We start from the raw sequence: 14,619 nt of genomic DNA on the forward strand, positions 1-14,619 counted from the left end.
ATTTCCGATATTAAATTATTCATTGAAAGCTCTAATTCATCAATTTTCTCATCCGAATAGCAATTCCGTCTAAGATTATTTTTGGGATGTTACACCTATAATCTAAAATATTTGGAAAATGAAATATTTGAGTAGAGAATCAATTGTCCATTAACTCATCTTGTTGCTGCATAGTATGATAGTATTTAAAATATTGTTGTTACATTATTGTAGAATGCAGTCTTGAAACTAACATTTTAGAAAATAACCTTTTACCTTTTCAATATATCTTTTATGCTTAGAGTTGATTATTTTTTGGGAAGGTATATTACACCTTTTAGGAAGGTATAAACATGATATACCTTTTTTATTTACCCCTTTCCCTTGGAGTTGCTCTAAGTAACTATACAAATTAACTTGACACGACACGATTACGACCAGAAAATGATATTACACGATTAAAACTTGATTAAAAACATGTTATAACATGATTAAAAGTTTTTTCACAATTTAAATCAAAATAATAAAATTAAGGTATAATATATTTTAAGTAATAAAAATAATTAAAATAATAATTTTATTTCTTATCGGATAATTCGGATCCAACTTGACCTAACCCACCCAATAAGGACCCAAACTCGATAATGCTTGACCCAAACCCATTAATTTCGTGTGAATTCATATTGTATCAAAAATTGATAACCTTAGTTGGATGGATAGAGTAAAATTTTTAAAAAATAATAAAATAAATAATTAATTAATTTGAACCACATTTTGCGATTGAAAACTGCTCACAATAAGACCACGAAAACAACCGCAACACTGGTAACCCGCCGCGGTCGCAACTATTTTCGGTCGATGGCCGCAAAACATACACTCTACAATAAGGCCTGGATTTTCAGCACATGCGGCGGCCATAAATAACGGTCTTATTGCTAATGCCCTAACTCTTTCGTAATTTAGAACTAGTGTTGTGTGGTCTATCTCACTATACATAGGTAACATAGCACATAAGACTATGCAATTATGGATTAATATTTTAATTAATGATTAGTTATTCTAATTAAAACTTAATTATAAAATTTAATACTACCATATAAATTAAACCTAATTAACTAAGAGTGAGTAGTGCACTACGTGCACATACAAGTCTTGCACGAAAATATGGTACTCCCTTCATCCCACAAAAGATGTCACACTTGTGGGATGACACGGGATTTTAGGAGGTTTTGTTTTGTGTGTTAATAAAGAGAGAAAATGTAATTTTTATATTCACGTGAGAGAGAACTTTTTCCAAAAAACGAAATGTGACATTTTTTATGGGACAAATTAAAAAGGAAAGGGTGACATCTTTTATGGGACGGAGGGAGTAGTAGATAAATATTGAGAATTTGATTATCTTACAAAGAAGGAAAACTGAGCATGATCTCGCAAGCTTTTTTTTTTGTTTGTTTGTGAGTTTTTTTTTAAAAAAAAATTATGTTCAGTTTAAATCAAAATTGGCTAAAGATGTTTGAGTGATATATGCGGAGGTCTAATTTTAGTTCAGCTATAAGGAAGTAATAAAAAGATGATGTTAAGTCTAGTTAGGAAATAACTAAAGAAATTAAGTTGTGGATGCACAAATCATACCCAGATTCAATCTATGAAATTTTAACAATTGAAAGAGCAGAAAAATTACATACTGAAAAAATACAGGTGATGCAAAGTCGTGTGTTCAAACACTAGGACTACTTAGTATGGTGGAATGGAATGACATTCCTACCTCTATCCCATTCATTTGTTTGTTACAATTTTTTTTCCTTTAGGAATCACCATTTCATTCTACATGAGAATAATCATTTCTTCCATTTAGCTAAGGAATGACCATTCCATTTTCATTCTCTTTTTTTCTTATTTTAAATTTTAACCAAATTATATTACATATTATATAATATTTCATTTCAATATCATCTTAATTTAAATTTTTAAAATTTTATATAGTAATTTTGGAATTTCAAATGATTGAAAAAAAATTCCTAATGCTACACACAATATTCAATATTTATTCATACGAGAATTTTTTTATTTTGATAAAGTAATTCAAAATGTTCAATATTTCTATAGTACCAAATTATATCAAAAAAAATTAATTTGACCTAATTAAAAATTAAAAATTGAAAATTTTTTAATCAAGGAATAACAATTTCAATCCATTTGTTTTCCTTGAACTTACCAAATACAAGAATGTAATGGAATCCTTATTTCATTTTCATCCCCATTTTCTTCTTATTCCATTCCATCATCCCAAAAAAACCCCTCATAGTCCATAGATATGTTAAACGTGTTATTAGAACCCATGTATCATTGTTCTAACGATTTGTGAGATACCCATGTATCATTGCTCAAAACCCATCATCATCTTCGTCAATTGTCACCGATTTATGTCACAATTTATCACCTTTGAGCGAATATTCAACAATTATACGATGTTTGATAAATTAGAAATTGATATCTAAATTTTGAATAATGAAAAACAATATTTTTTTTTTATATTTTTCATAAAATAAATGGTCCGAATCTGACGCTTGAATACTAGACTTGAAGAAATTGAAAAAAAAAAAAAATCTGATTATGTTGGGCCTTTACCAACACTTTGGTTTAGTCTACCCCTTTTAAAAGGCCCAATTGAAATGAAAATGACGAGCCTTTTAGTTGTTTAGCCCAGCATTTAACTAATTAAAGGACACAATATTACTGTATTACTTCTGCAAAATTTGATTTTCCGTGTTAGTGATTTTTAATTTCTTATTTAATGGATATTTAATACTTGGTCATTCCAGATATGAAAATTATTATTATCACTAAATCAACAAAAAATGGAATGAAAATATTATTATCACTATTCACTAATATCAATTTGGAAAAATTCTGGTCGTTACAAAAAAGCATAATCCAAGTATTGAAGAGAGAATATTGCCTTACAGTTACAGATCATAATGATATGACTCATATCACGTGATAGTCAATAAAAAGAGTGCAAGTTTAGGAATGTTCAAAGATTTGGTTTTGAAAATTAAGGGATGAAAGTAATTAGTAATTACTACTCCATTAAATTGTCTGAGATTCAATTGATGTAATAAAAAGTCCCAAGTATAATCATGTAATTGAGGTCAGAATTTTAAAAGCAAAGCAATTGACTGAAGACTAATTACGGCCAACCAATATATATATGATAACGTATTAGCAAATAGTAGTATTAAAATAAGTAGTCCATGATAAAGCTTTGAGAGTATAATTCTTCGCAGTGAAGCTTAAGATTCTGAAAGTTGAAAACTGCCCTTTCCCATCATTCCAAGTAAGTCCCTATCATTTCTGTTCATCATCGTTTGGCATTATATTATAATCCACATTCTTCATATATATTACTTGTAATTTCTTTCAATCCTTTTCACTTAACTTGTGAACTATACGTCATCAATTACGTCATATATATAAGATATAATTTATACTTTGAAAACTAAGCGTAAATCATAAAATCAAGTATATGCATTATTTTATCTAGGCGGCGCCATGTATAAGAAGAGAATAAAAAGAGAATAAAATTAATACCAACCATTTAATAAATATTACACCCATCGTTACTAAAAATTTGTCACATATTTCTATATTTATTCGTTCATAAAAATTTATCATCTTTTATTTATTTTTACTATTTTTTATATGAATCCCACATTCTGATAACTCATTCAAACTCACATTTTATTAATATAAAACTAAAGATGTGTTTCATTTAGATAAAACACAACCATTTTGCAATAATACTTTTCTTGATTCCCATTTTTATTTGTGGTGTTTGAATTAATGACATGTTGTCGATAGTCCTTAACAGCACATGTTTGATTTGTTATTTGAAGTCACATAATAGTAGGAAATTCAAAAACTATCCTCTTATTTTTTCTATATTTCTAAGACTGAAGGCTATATTAGTAATTCCAGATAATTTAAGATTGAAATACTGTTGTATAGATTATTATCACCGAAGTTTTCATGATAATAAAACGATAATTTTCCAGCCTTAATTAAACAGGTCCTTGCCCATTGAACGACCACACATGAGATTTAACCAACAAATCAAACACTAGATTGGCCATTTAATGCACTTTAAATGTCTCCATCTAGCTACCAATTCAAACACATCCTAAGTATATAAAAATAGAACACACATTACACTTATATTTCAATTTATTTTCTATTATTTTTTTAAATCTATGTCGGGTCAAATAGTGATAAATTTTGGGTACGGGATGGGAGTACATGGAAATATTGTAGTAGTAGTATATTAAAATTATGAATTGAAGAGCATGACAACCTATTTAATTAGTTGTCCATTGGTTGCTTTCAACATGCATCTTTCCTCTCCCACAAATATAAATACAACATGTTCACCAATACTTAGACTCCACCTAGTCCTTAACTAACAAAAAATCTCATCACATCACACAAACAGAGAGAGATGCAGAAGGCGATGCATCAAGCGATTCTGTTAATAATGGCGGCGGTTGCGGCGGTGGCAAGTCACGGGAGGACGCCGGAGCAGGAGGCCGACCGAGTGTCGGGGCTGCCCGGGCAGCCACCGGTGAGCTTCGAGCACTATGCAGGGTACGTCACCGTCAACGAGAGCCACGGAAGAGCACTGTTTTATTGGTTTTTTGAAGCCACCAAAAATCCTCAGAAGAAACCTCTCGTCTTGTGGCTCAATGGAGGTATTACACTTACATTTTCACAAACACACACACACGCACTGATTGATTTTTATTCAACTTTTAGTTTTTAGTTCATTTCTATGCTAAATAATTAACTAGTACTAGCATACAAAGTTATTTAATTAAGAATCTATTTGTACTCCATTAAATTAGGAGAATATGTAGGTGAGGCTCATGGGCCAAGCTTGCATTATTCATTTGGAGAGAGTAACAAAAAGAAAATACAAGGAAACTTATACATCAGTTGGACCAATATATTATAGTCAAATTGTATAATTATGAAAATGGTCCACACCACATTTACATGTAGTTTGGACCCTATTGAGTTATTCTACCTTTCACACGTCATTCTTTTTATTCCAACAATACGTATAAATCTAAGAATTGGATGAAATAAATTTAAATGTCCTATCAAAAGATTATTATATTTAGGTTCCGTTTGGTATGATAGATGAGTCTAAAATAGAAGAGTCATCTAGGATCAACAGCCATTTGATATTTAGTAAGCCTGGTGACTCTAACGACTATTTTTTATACTAACAAACTATATCAAGATAAGTTATTACGAAATCAAGTTAGCACATCTTTGATTATTAAAATATGGAGCACTACATTAATCTAATTTTGAATTGAAGCATTACAATAATAAAAACGCTAGAAGCAAAGAACTTGAATTTTTTACCACGTTTAGGAAAAGCTATCGGTGTCACGGTTATATTATACGTAATATAATAGTAGTAACATTTTATTAATCTAGAGCAAACAAGATATCTCTCAATTTATTTTACTAAAATAAGCTAAACACGTGTTACACATCCTATCAATTATTGCACATAGTTGATATACTTAGCCAAACCCTCTACATATGTGGTATCACATGACTCGTGATTTGTTTGTCTTTCATATTTTTGTAATTAACTAATAATCCATCCATGAAAGATATTTTTTTTTAGAAAAAAAAAAGAAGAGTTATTTATTTATTTATGTGGTACTAGACATGTATGTTAATTATGAAAGAAACTCGACCATGACGGTAGGCGGAAAGTTAGAGTCGTATATCCAACATTGAGGGGTTTTGCAATAAATGAATATACATTGCCCCATCTTTTATTTAAAACCATGTCTCATAATTTGGCCCATGTTATGCCATACCATCACGTCCACATGCAACTTGTGTTTAAGGAAAAGAAAAGGAGCATATGTGTAATGTGTGGTTTAAATTCCACTTTAAATCCAAAATATCTACCAAGTTGTTCTATAGATTGTGTGATTGTTTTATTAGGTGCATTCTCTATAGTAACTACAAATTTTGGCAATACTTAAAGATTCTTGAGGCAGATGTGAAAAGACCATCGCATATTTGTTATATACATGTATATCGTTGGCAATTAAAACTATAATATAACTGTTCCATATCAGTCTAAAGAGATAACTAAAATCACTATATAAATCTCATGGACCCTCCTATCTCCAATTGTTTTAGGATGTAATCGTCATATATATGTATGTATACTAGTACTTCCTAGAGTTGTTGAAGCAACAACTAGGTCTACTCTCCGAGTCGGAGTAACCGTTCAGACCAGGTTAGCTCGCCGCTCGCCTACATGGTTCTACTGGGCTAAAATTCATAAAACTCAATTCGAATTAAAATTAAACTCGACCCGTTGAGTCAAATCAGATATATTTTGACAGCTCAAATATTCTCTGCGCCCACCTATAATACAATTTTGACTTAATTTCTACTGCACTTGCACTAAATTATAAGGTAGGATATTTATTTTAATAGTACAATGATTAATTGAATTTGTAATTTCAGGTCCAGGATGCTCGTCAATCGGATATGGGCTATCAGAAGAGTTGGGACCTTTCTTTCCCCAGAAAGGGAAACCAAAGCTTAAATTTAACAAAAACTCATGGAACAAAGGTAGTAGTTCTATAATAATTTCAAATAGTTTCCTAACTACTTATTTTATACTATTAAACTGTGAATGATAATAATTACTATTATTTAATCTACATATGAATATTATTTTATGACGCAGCGGCCAACTTAATATTCCTAGAATCCCCTGTTGGTGTTGGATTCTCATACACAAACACAAGTAGTGACTTAAAGGAGCACATTGGTGACACTATTACTGGTAATATTAAATTCATTTTACCATTCTCCTATATTTCATCTATATTTGTTGTTTCAGCTAAAATAGGTTTCTAATTATGATTTAAAATAATGTTTCATGCTCTATATGATTACATATACTCCTCCGTCCCCAGAGAGTATGAACTTTGGGTTCACAGGTTTTAATGCATTATTGGTAAAGTAAGAGAGAGATAGATAGAGAAAGTTTTTTAAGTAATGTTAGTCCCTCCTCATTAGAGAGAAGAGAGTTTCCAAAATTGAAAGTTCGTACTCTTTGGGGACGCACGAAAAAAGAATAGTGCATACTCTTTAGGGAAGAGGGGGAGTATTTATTTTATGGTAATTTAACATCGACTTGATGTTTTTTATGTAATCAGCTTTGGATTCATACAATTTTCTGTTGGGCTGGTTTCGAAGGTTTCCGCAATTTAAATCTCATGAATTCTACATTGCTGGGGAAAGCTATGCAGGTAGCTACCTTAATTAAAATCATATTATTTATTATTTTTAGTTTTACTATAAGGAAATTATTAGTACATTAAAAATAATTGTTTATATATTTGAAAATGTTCAGGACACTATGTCCCTCAGCTTGCTGAGTTAATAATAGAGAAAAACAAAATAGCATCGGAAGACGATCATATTAATCTGAAAGGCATCATGGTAAGATTTAATTATTTCATCATCTTCAATTAGTTATTAGCATTATAAGTTAACTAATCTGACTACATGTAATAGATCGGGAATGCAGCAATCGACTCTGAAACAGACCAAAAGGGCTTGATTGACTATGCTTGGCATCATGCAGTTATATCTGACAAACTATACGAAGAAATCAAGAAAAAATGCAACTTCAAATTGGAAAATGTGTCGAGCGATTGCAACAACGCTCTTGATAAATACTTTGAGGTTTATAAAATCATAGATATGTACAGTTTGTACACTCCAAATTGCGTCGATAGCAATTACACTACCATTTCCGAACCTTACTCGCATTTTAAGGAAGGTGTTCCAAAGTATATATCCCACATTGTAAGTCCCATGCTCCACTAACTTGGTTCGACCTTATAAGGTAAAACTTATTATTCTTTTATGAATTTTATTTGAAGAAGGGAATTCACGGAAGGGCGTTAGCAGGGTACGATCCATGTGCTTCGGTATATACTAAGGACTATTTCAATAGGCGAGATGTTCAACAAGCTCTACATGCTAATGTCACAAAAATCCCTTATGAATGGGTACATTGCAGGTATGATCAACTTTAGTTTTATTGGTTTTATTATATTATGAAATTTCATACAAGAATGATTATGCACAATGCAGTGATATCCTCGAATATAAAGACGAAGGCATCACTTCTATACTCCCAACTATAAAAAGAATCATCACCTCAAATCTAAGAGTTTGGGTATATAGGTAATTTGCTAATCAATTAGTAGCTTTAATTTCATTTGCTTGATCTGAAAGACTAATTTGTGTATGTAATTATGTTAAAGTGGAGATACAGACGGTAGGGTTCCAGTAACATCAACGAGATATGCTTTGCGAAAGTTAAAATTGCATATCCAACAAGACTGGACTCCTTGGTTCACGAACAATAAGCAGGTAGCATATATAATAATTCCAAATGTCATAACTACTTGAAATGTTAATGTATTTGTATTACTACATATTAAGGTGGGAGGATGGACGGTGGAGTATGAAGGGTTGATGTTTGTGACATTGAGAGGAGCAGGGCATCAAGTTCCCACATTTAAGCCGAGGCAGGCGTTGCAAATGCTTAATCATTTTCTCAAAAACAATAAACTTCCTTCTCTTCCCTTTTGACTTGATTTTTCTCATTTTATATTTCCTTCCTCTAATGTTAAGGAAGAAAATCAAGTTTGCAAATAAATTATAGTGCAACTCTCTTTTCCCACTTATCTCTCTCCTCTCTATTTTTGTAACCTGTTTTGTTCTGTTCATATTTTTGCTAGTAGTACTTTTTAATTACAAATAATTAAAAAGTTAAAATATAACATAACAACTTAGAAATCAAGGGTGTGATTGTTTGGTTGGATGGAAAAAATAGTGGAAATGACATAAAAGTTGTCAATCTCGTGTTTATGGATAAAAAACAAATTTAATGATTGGTATTTGGCTTTGACACATTTAAACTCTAGTAAACGCCAAATTGATATAGTGAAAAGACCACCATAGCATCAACTTATAATTTTTTTCACACATTGTCCTTAATAAATAATTCAATAATGAGGAGGCTCCTCCTCCTTTTCAGGTGCCTCACTGTCAGAGATCCTTCTCCGACTTTGAGTCACTCACTATCCGGACCCTAACTGCATCGATTCCTCTACTCGTCCATATGTCTTTGCTTGAATGGGAAAGAAACAGTCCCATGTACTTTTGTTGTATTATGGGAGAGTAAAATTTCTCATCTTTCTTGTAGGAAAATTTTATCTTGAAATCTAGTTTTCAGTCCTGAAAAGTTGCGGGACAGCTACATTTTTCCAAATCCTCTATGTAATTTTATGTGAAACCAAACAAAATTTAAAAGACAGGAAAAACTGATATTCTTTTTTTTTCAACCGTCCAATCAAGCCTTAAGAATTCCATGGGTCTGATTAGTGGGCTGAAAGCCTATAATACAGCCCAATTTTATCTTCATCCTCATTGGATTTAGGTTTGTAGTAGTAGTTTATTTATTCCGATTGAATTTCGTTAATTTGATTGATATTTATTGAGTCGCACAAAGATATGATGTATCATTGATTTTGCAATAAATGTCATGCCATTTAAATAAATTAGAATTAAAACCCTAAATAAACGTATTTTGTTAAATGACCAATAAATAAGATGTAAACTATTCTTTTATACACACGTACGTATCCCAAACAATATGTGCTTATTTGAATTCTCTAGTTCTATATATAAATGTTTATGAAGTTTTTAAATTATACTATTATCCACTATTATAGAGCATAAATTCTAAACCCAACTGAAGTAAATAATTAGTAAAATCTAAAAATTTCAAACTTAAATTTGCTGGGCTTATTGAATCAACATGCATCGCCACAACTTTAAAAGTGATGCAACACGTAATAACTGTAATTAAATAGGATCAACTGTCTATAGACATGGGTACTTGTCTCCATGTTCAATCAGTAGTTGTTGTCACAATTATATATACAATCAAATGCTCATTGTTTGTGGCACACTAGCAAATATATAAATATAAACAAATATTATACTAATACCCACCAAATCCATTTTGATTCTGTTAGCATTACATTCAGGTATATTAATTTAATTTGAATTGTCTGTCGATTTGTTTTCATTTTTTATGGCCAACAATTAAGAATAATTAACACACTAGGCTAGCTGTTACATTTAAATTCATTATCCACTCTTTAGCCCTATCCTAAACCAAGCGATTAGGTAGCAATTAATTCAAAGCCGGCCCCTGGATCCCCTAATTTTACATAATAAAATAGGTTCACGTGGTTGCATATTTATTTGACGACACATAAACCATAAAACATTTAACTTGGAGTTGAAAAATGTGTACATGTGAGTGGTTTTTTCTTCAAGTGAATAAATCTCACCAAATGATTCATTAACTTATCTTCAGAAGTTACCCATCACAACTATGTATATAGACCTGCCCAAGGTTTATCGAACCGGCGGTTAAAATCGAAACCGTAACCGTCGGTTATGGTTTCGAATCGAAACCGTGAAAATTTACCTGAACCGAAACCGTCGATTTTTGAACCATGGTTCGGTTCAGATTCAAATATTTTCGAACCGAAACCGTGCCAGAACCGCAGGTTCCACGCGGTTTCAAACCGGAACCGCGAAAAACCACCGAAAAACTGTGAAATCAAGCCGAAACCGCAAAAAAACGGTGGTTTGAAACGTGAAAAACCATAAAAAACCGCCGAAAAACCGTCGATTCGGAACCAAAACCGAAACCGCGAAACACCCTTGCGGTTCGGTTCCGGTTCAACAATTTCCAAAACCGAAACCGGCGGTTCCGAACCGTAATCGGCGGTTCCTGAACCGTGGACACCTCTGACTATGTAGTAGGAGTAGAATATTGTGATCCATTGTGGTGGTTCCTTGTACGTTTCTGATATATATGGACCGTTTCTTTGAGGAACAAAATGAGATTTATAGTGATTTATTCTCTCATTATTTTGTCTGGTCAGGTTGCAGAAGACTTGGGGCGAGGGAATCAATTTTTCAGTACTATAAAAGTTGAAATATTGAGCATTGTCTGTTATTACCAAAAATATTTTGGTTTATATTAAATTGTATTATATCTATATTGAGAAATACTAGTAGATATTATGACGTCATTTTGCCTCCCGGTATTCATTTAGCGCACTTGTGTGTTAATTCCTATCTGCAGAAGAGTCAAATATTGTATCCAAATCCAATAGCATAATAAAAAACAATTTTTTCTAGTTATCAAATAAAAAATTTAGATGTATAAGATAATATAGGGGACAAACGGATAGCCTAATTATATTTAGGCCAGCACGACATAAATTGCTAATTAGCTAGCCGAAGTACGAACATTAATCTTTTCAACAAAGAAAAATCGACCACTAATTCATAGGTTTTTTAATCTACTTTTCAATTTAATATTGTACTTAAGATATTGTATATATACTTATATACCACCCATAACCCATTGCTCCAAAATTAACACAAACATGAATTTACATAATATTAATAAAACCACCCATGGCCATGGGCTCTAAAAGGAACACTCTCATTTGTTTCCGCATCTAGAGAATTGACACGGTAAAAATATATTACTAACTGAATTTAAAATATAGATATTGGTGCCTAATATCGTAAAATTTTTAAAATTTAATCTTTTCCATGAAATTTGGCTTCATTAAAATGAGATGGATAATCAAACCTCGTTTTTAGAGGCATTGTAATCATATTAACATCATTTTTTTATGGTAACAATAATTAATGTGATTTTATGACAAATGAGATGTAGCCGAATTCCGTGATGTTGAAAAATTTCAACTATTTAAGTTTATGATATTATATATCCTATTTAAAATTTTGAAAAGTATTGTGATATGAGGCACCAATACCTCTTAATATTGAGGTTGTGTAATTGCTTATGACATGCAATGTGAATTATATAGTGACCAAATAAATTATAGCAAGTGTTAATTTTGCAATAAATTAAAGAAAAATATTACTATGATCACCACGTTTATATAAAATACTAAAATTTCAAACAAGTGAAAATCACATACTACTATTAGTATTAAGCAATGAACCATACTTACCGAAATTAACAATTACCCATTTTAACAAATATAAGCTCCTCCATCTAGCTGGACGGGACCATCACAAGTATCTCAAATTTTGTCTATTCTCTAATTGAACCTGTTGTAATTCTCTCATTTTAGTGATAACATTCTATGCCTCAAAGAGAAGGGTAAAATGTTGACGGTGATTCCTAAACTACCTTTATTATTGGTAAATACACGATACATATAGTAACTACTAATTTACAACATAGCATCCAAATAATTTCCGTGTTCTTATAAAAACATTCGATATTAAAACAAACACTCGTAAAATTAAAAAATGTATACAATTATCTTGAGAAAAATAAAATAAACAAACACCCCCAATTTTAAACAGGCTCGATCAAAATTAAAATCACCCTACCAAAGACAAAAATGTAAAAGATGAAATATACCACACCACCTAACAAAATCAAATTCAAGTGTCATAGGTGTTGATTCCGATGGAGCAAACCTTGCAAAACAACCCTTTTCTTATACTCCCACGAATCAAAATCAACGCCGTCGCTTTCACCGCTTCTGAATTTAACGGCGTACGATTCGTCCATCTTCGGCCTAAATCGCGGCACGAAGTAAAACCATGCTGCCGCGCACACAATCGCCCACACTTTCCCCCAAATTATCATCACCACCAGAGTCACCGATACGATCACCGCTCCAACCGTCGAGTCAACCGGAGCCGGCGCCGCTTTCTGCTTCCTCTGATGTATAATCGGCAGAGAAACCGAGTGCGACAGCTTGCGTTGATTATTATCCGGCCGCTTTATTATCGAACTCGTGGTTGTCGATTTCAATTCGTCTCTGTTTTCGCGCATCTGAAATTTTTGCAGATGTGATTAATTTTATGTGAATTGTGATAGATTAAGAGATGATTAGTTACCTTATTAGTAGTAATTAGTTGATCTGGAGATGGAGATGCGATCTTCTTCTCCTCCTCATCTTGTTCCACGACATCAATTTCTCTACTCTTCAGGATCTCCGGCGGAGGCGCGGCGGTATATTGATCGTTGACCGGAGGAGGAGCAGGTCTCGAGTGGCGGCCGGAGAGTGATTTTCTGTCGCTGTGATCGGCGGAGACTTTATTGGAAATACCGAAGCAGGCAGCGAAGGAGCAGAGGAAGCTGCGTCTCTTTCCTCTTTTTCTCTCCTTTTTGGCGGCAGCCATGGGAGAGAGCGAGAGAAGAGAGAGGGGAGATGTAAGCTGCAGCCTGCAAATGCATGAAGGGTTTTTCTTAATATGTATGCTTAAACCAACACATTTTTGGCCCCCACGTTTTTTTTTTCTTTTTTTCTTTTTTTGTTTGTTAGTTTTTATACTGCATATATACAACGGTGTGAGTGCGTGGTGTAGTGCAAATGGTTTTATAACCTATTGAATTAGGGAAAAATGAAATGTATGGAATTTGATTTGGTTATTTTCTGCAAATTAAATGTTGGATTGGTTAATTATGAATAGACTGTGACTAGCTGACGTGACTTTGGATTTGGAGAAATACAACACTACAATTTCCTAAGTCATCGAATATAAATTAACTTGTGTGCTCTACTAATAGTAATTGCATATTTATTTACTCCTTTTTTTCTTTTCTTTTTTTCACTTTTTTCGTAATTGTGACTGACAGTGTGTAAAAAACACTGAAATTTTACTCGTTCAACCTTTTTTTCACAAAATGACTTAGGTAAATAATCTGTGACTATTTACAACTCCAAAAGAAATAAATTAAAATTATTTTTCGTTTATTTTTCTTTACCCATTTTGACCAAATACCTCATAAAAAGTAAAATGAAATTTAAATCTCTAAAAATTAATAATAATAATAATAATAATAATAATAATAATGTCTTATTTACGACGTGAATTAGTTCGTACTATAGTGATACCAATCCTCAATTGATTGATAGAATAGAATATCCTTGTATACAAAGCTGACGACTATGAATGTAAGATAATAAAGTAGTAGTAGCACTAACTAGTAATATATGATTGGAGAGAAACTACGAAGGGAACGTCCACAAGAAGCAAGATACTAATTAAATCGTTTTATGAATTCCAAATACTAGTACTAATTAATATCCTAATTATCAAATCATCTGCATATATAGGAAGATTTGATTGGGCAGTTAAGTCTTAGTTATTATTGATTAAAAAAACGATTCTAACATGATATTCAAATTGACCGATTCAAAGCATTAATTTAAAATTTATGAGCATACATCGTGGTTTAGCTAAAGAAAAACACACTGAAAACGACCTGCCCTCGACAATATACGTGTAACGTGTGTAGCAGTTAATTTAATCTCTGTATAAGTATAACAGAAGGTAATAACTTACTTATATTTAAACTATATCCGTTTATCATAAAAATAAGAGTTTGTAAAGTAGGTAATTTGTAACAAACGACAAATTGAGGGTCGACAA

At 32.0% G+C, this 14,619-nt stretch overlaps 2 protein-coding genes across 3 annotated transcripts; one reads left to right on the forward strand and one right to left on the reverse strand.

The window, feature by feature from the left end:
* Nucleotides 1-4,396: 4,396 nt before the first annotated feature.
* Nucleotides 4,397-8,782, forward strand: LOC125203951 (serine carboxypeptidase-like 34). Of its 2 annotated transcripts, none has more exons than XM_048102478.2 (10): nt 4,397-4,724; nt 6,541-6,648; nt 6,767-6,865; nt 7,242-7,334; nt 7,439-7,527; nt 7,603-7,896; nt 7,977-8,113; nt 8,188-8,280; nt 8,361-8,469; nt 8,542-8,782. In XM_048102478.2, exons 1-10 carry the CDS (start codon nt 4,475-4,477, stop codon nt 8,689-8,691), a joined length of 1,422 nt encoding a protein of 473 aa, XP_047958435.1. In that variant the 5' UTR covers nt 4,397-4,474; the 3' UTR covers nt 8,692-8,782. The 2 variants fall into 2 exon arrangements, with proteins under 2 accessions (XP_047958435.1, XP_047958434.1); XM_048102477.2 differs by having other exon boundaries at nt 4,401-4,724; nt 7,974-8,113.
* A 3,632-nt stretch (nt 8,783-12,414) lies between these two features.
* Nucleotides 12,415-13,540, reverse strand: LOC125204375 (uncharacterized). The gene is made up of 2 exons (XM_048103028.2): nt 13,081-13,540; nt 12,415-13,015 (listed from the first exon to the last, which is right to left on the reverse strand). The coding sequence occupies exons 1-2, from the start codon at nt 13,363-13,365 to the stop codon at nt 12,626-12,628; spliced, it is 675 nt and encodes a 224-aa protein (XP_047958985.1). The 5' UTR covers nt 13,366-13,540; the 3' UTR covers nt 12,415-12,625.
* Between the last annotated feature and the right edge of the window lie 1,079 nt (nt 13,541-14,619).

This window comes from Salvia hispanica, chromosome 6, assembly GCF_029641045.1.
Source record: "Salvia hispanica isolate PSC_SH4W2 chromosome 6, Shi_PSC_v1, whole genome shotgun sequence".
In the NCBI taxonomy this organism is placed as follows: domain Eukaryota; kingdom Viridiplantae; phylum Streptophyta; class Magnoliopsida; order Lamiales; family Lamiaceae; genus Salvia; species Salvia hispanica.